We start from the raw sequence: 3,113 nt of genomic DNA, 5'->3' as shown, positions 1-3,113 counted from the left end.
AGAAAGGTGAATTTCTGAGTTCAAGACCAATCTGGTTCATATTTTGAGTTCTAGGTCAGCCAGGACTACATAGTGAGACCTTTAAAAAGAGAAAGAAAGAGAAATGTGAGAAAGGAAAGAAGAAATACAGAAGTTGATCATAGGACTCAGAAGCTAATGGTTTTGAAGTTGCACATGAGGTCTACATCAAAAAATATTTTAATGCTTTTTGTACTAGTTGTGTGTCATTCTTTCTTAATAGAAGCAGAACAAATACTGGAGGGCTCATTTTCAGTGTGGAGCGAGATCAAAGGAGATAGAATTAAGCTAATGAAAAGAGTACATGGACTTTGAACAAAGTTCTAAAGAGTCAGCAAAGCATTGGTATCTAGTAGCCAGTCACTGAGGCAGGATTGAGGTGGAAGAGAGACTACAGTGGAAATGCAAGTTGACGAATAATTGCTATTTAAAGGGAAATGAATAAGACCGAGATCATCCAGAGAGTGGGAGCACCACGTGAACTGAAGAGTTAGGAGGCTGAGGACAGAAACCTGAGAACACCAACCCGCTAAGTGAAAGCTTGCTTCATGGAGGGTACCATCCTCAGGCTCTGTACTGAGAACTGTTGCATTAAGGATTCAGGAGCTGAGTGTTCTTGGGAAAGCTGTTTATGCCCTCTAATTAGGCTGTCACCATTGGTAAGAATGGGCATCTCACAGGGGTTCTCAGAGAAGACAGCGAGTTAGGTTCTTGGAGTCATGAAGCCTTCCCCTCCTTCTTTCCTGGGGCACTCCTCCCTTTCTCCATACCCCTCCAACTGCGCATCGCTACCCAGATCCTCTGGGGATGCGAGGTGGGGTGACAGTTGGGGGGGGTGGATTTAGCTAGGGTGACGCTTTGTTCACGTGACTGGCTTGGTGCCCACGTGGGCACCAGCCCCCGCGCCAGCTAGTCCTGCTGCTGTTGCTGCTGCTGCTGCTGCGGATACCTGTGCCCAACACCCACATTTGCGCAGCACCATTTCCTTGAGCTGTCCTGGTTACTGTGAGCCCAGAGAAGGTGCACAGGTCTGTCCTGGGTCTCCTCAGGTCAGTACCGAAATGCTGGCTCTGCCAGCAGAGCAGAGCAGGGGTGGCGGGGGGGGGGTGACATCTGGAACCAGCAGCAGCGGGAGGGGGGGGGGGAGATCCGGGAGATTGGTAAGGATGGAGCATAGCGGACCGGGCAAGAAGAGGGGGAAGGAGGACCCCCCCCCCCCGCAGGCGGCTCCCTTCCCTCATCCCACTCCTAATCCGTTTTAGAGCAGGCGGGGGTGAGGGGGCCCGCAGTGCGACGGTGAGACGTAGACAGATGCGTTCTGAAGTGATCCACTCACACTCCAGGCTCTGAAGACAAACTGACCCGGACCAAAAGAGGTGGGGGTGGGGCAGGCTGCCTCCGGAGTCCGAGTGGGGAGCGCAGAGTAAAACGGAGTTTGGAGAGCATCCTCATTTGGTGCCCAAGGCCTGAAAAGAAATGGCGGCTTGGGTATGCGGGGGTGGTGGGGTAACGGAGGACAAGATTGAGTGATGAATATGGGCTGTCAGACAGGTACACAATCTCTGTGACCACACAACCACTGCTCCTCTGTCCTGTCTGTAGGTCCCTGTTGTTCCCAGCGCACCTTGACACCTGAAAAGGAGGGTCGACCAGCTCAGGATCCCTGCGGGTCAGTGAATAGTAACAAAATGGGGCAGGATTTGGGACCCCACTGCCTGCCCCCTCCCAAGCTATCCCATATAACACACGCGCAGAGCTTGCCACAGTGAGCACCAAGAAGGTGGCAGGACCCGGCATGGCATTGCTGTCTCGGGTGGAGGAGGGGTGCAAGCCTGTGACATACTTGATGGGTTGGGACAGCCACCTGGACCCCTCAAAGGGCCAAATGCAAAGACAGATGCTAATGAGCCTGTATTGTGTCAGGTGTCTCCGTCTCTCACATCTCTTCTCTGTCTCCTGTTTCCCCACTTTTACCCTCAGGACAGGAAAAGGAGGGAAACCTTGACATGGAAGAACTCCACGGTGAAAACGAAGGCAAGCTGGAAAAGGAGGGAAAGCCAGAAGATGAAGTAGAGCCTGAAGATGAAGAAAAGTCAGATGAGGAAGAGAAGCCGGACAAGAAAGCAAAGCCAGCACGCCAGGGCAAGCTAGAGGAGGCGGCAAAGCCAGATGAGCAGGGGCAAGATGAGGGGAAGCCAGAGAAGCAGGGAAAGTCTGACGGGGAGGGCAAGCACCAAGGGGAGAGCAAGCCCGATTCCCAGGCAAAGTCAGCCAGCGAGGCGCGAGCTGCAGAAAAGCGCCCCGCTGAAGATTATGTGCCCCGGAAAGCAAAGCGAAAAACAGATAGGGGGACAGATGATTCTCCCAAGAACTCCCAGGAGGACTTACAGGACAGGCATGTGAGCAGTGAGGAGGCGATGAGAGAGTGTGCAGATATGACAAGGGCTCAGGAAGAGCTGAGGAAGAGGCAGAAAATGGGTGGTTTTCACTGGGTACCAAGAGATGCACAGGAGGCTTTAGTCCCCAGGGGCCAACGGGGAGTCAGGGGGATGAGGGGCGGCGGAGGCAGGAGCCAGAGGGGCCTCCATGACATCCCATACCTTTAATGCCTTTGGCCTTCAATTCTGACCTCTCTGAGGAGAAAGAACACTGCTGGCCCTGCTTTCCCTGGTAACTACTTGCCGGGCCTGTGCTTTATTTAACCTTCAGCCGAAACTCTGCTTTAGGTATCACTGTCCTTACCAGCAGCCTTCTGACCCAACTACAGTGCTCTCTGTCTTTTAGTACAGGATTTTCACCCATGTGCATGAAAAATATGTTCATGGTACATTGTAAAGTGAATAAACAAAACAGTTTGCAGAACCACAAATAAAGTATCAGTTTGGTTTTGTAAGAATGTAAATATGCTTGCATAATGCCTCTATGCACAAAGAAAACTATCAAAGTGTGTACAGTGATCAGCTAGCATGGACCTAAATAGGTCTCACATGTACTCAAATATTACACTTGGGAACTCCCATGCCATTCCTGCACTGTGCACCCATCCTGGGTCTTTCCTCATATTGTCAGTGGGCACTGCTGTCTTTACTCCTGTG

The 3,113-nt window shown here is 51.7% G+C and overlaps 1 protein-coding gene across 2 annotated transcripts; it reads left to right on the top strand.

The window, feature by feature from the left end:
- The first annotated feature begins 961 nt into the window (after positions 1-961).
- On the top strand, positions 962-2,891 carry Tceal6 (transcription elongation factor A like 6). Of its 2 annotated transcripts, none has more exons than NM_001408868.1 (3): positions 962-1,067; positions 1,621-1,687; positions 1,999-2,887. In NM_001408868.1, exon 3 carries the CDS (start codon positions 2,025-2,027, stop codon positions 2,622-2,624), a length of 600 nt encoding a protein of 199 aa, NP_001395797.1. In that variant the 5' UTR covers positions 962-1,067; positions 1,621-1,687; positions 1,999-2,024; the 3' UTR covers positions 2,625-2,887. The 2 variants fall into 2 exon arrangements, with proteins under 2 accessions (NP_001395797.1, XP_017446718.1); XM_017591229.3 differs by lacking the exon at positions 962-1,067 and adding an exon at positions 1,240-1,394 and having other exon boundaries at positions 1,999-2,891.
- Positions 2,892-3,113: the final 222 nt, after the last annotated feature.

The sequence above is a fragment of the Rattus norvegicus genome, chromosome X, assembly GCF_036323735.1.
Source record: "Rattus norvegicus strain BN/NHsdMcwi chromosome X, GRCr8, whole genome shotgun sequence".
NCBI classification, from domain to species: domain Eukaryota; kingdom Metazoa; phylum Chordata; class Mammalia; order Rodentia; family Muridae; genus Rattus; species Rattus norvegicus.
Note: the sequence above shows the minus strand (reverse complement) of the source record. Positions and strands in the feature narration are given on the sequence as shown.

Bases quoted from the DNA above. Each gene is read 5' to 3' on its own strand.
- Tceal6 (XM_017591229.3), top strand. From the start codon at position 2,025: ATGGAAGAACTCCACGGTGAAAACGAAGGCAAGCTGGAAAAGGAGGGA.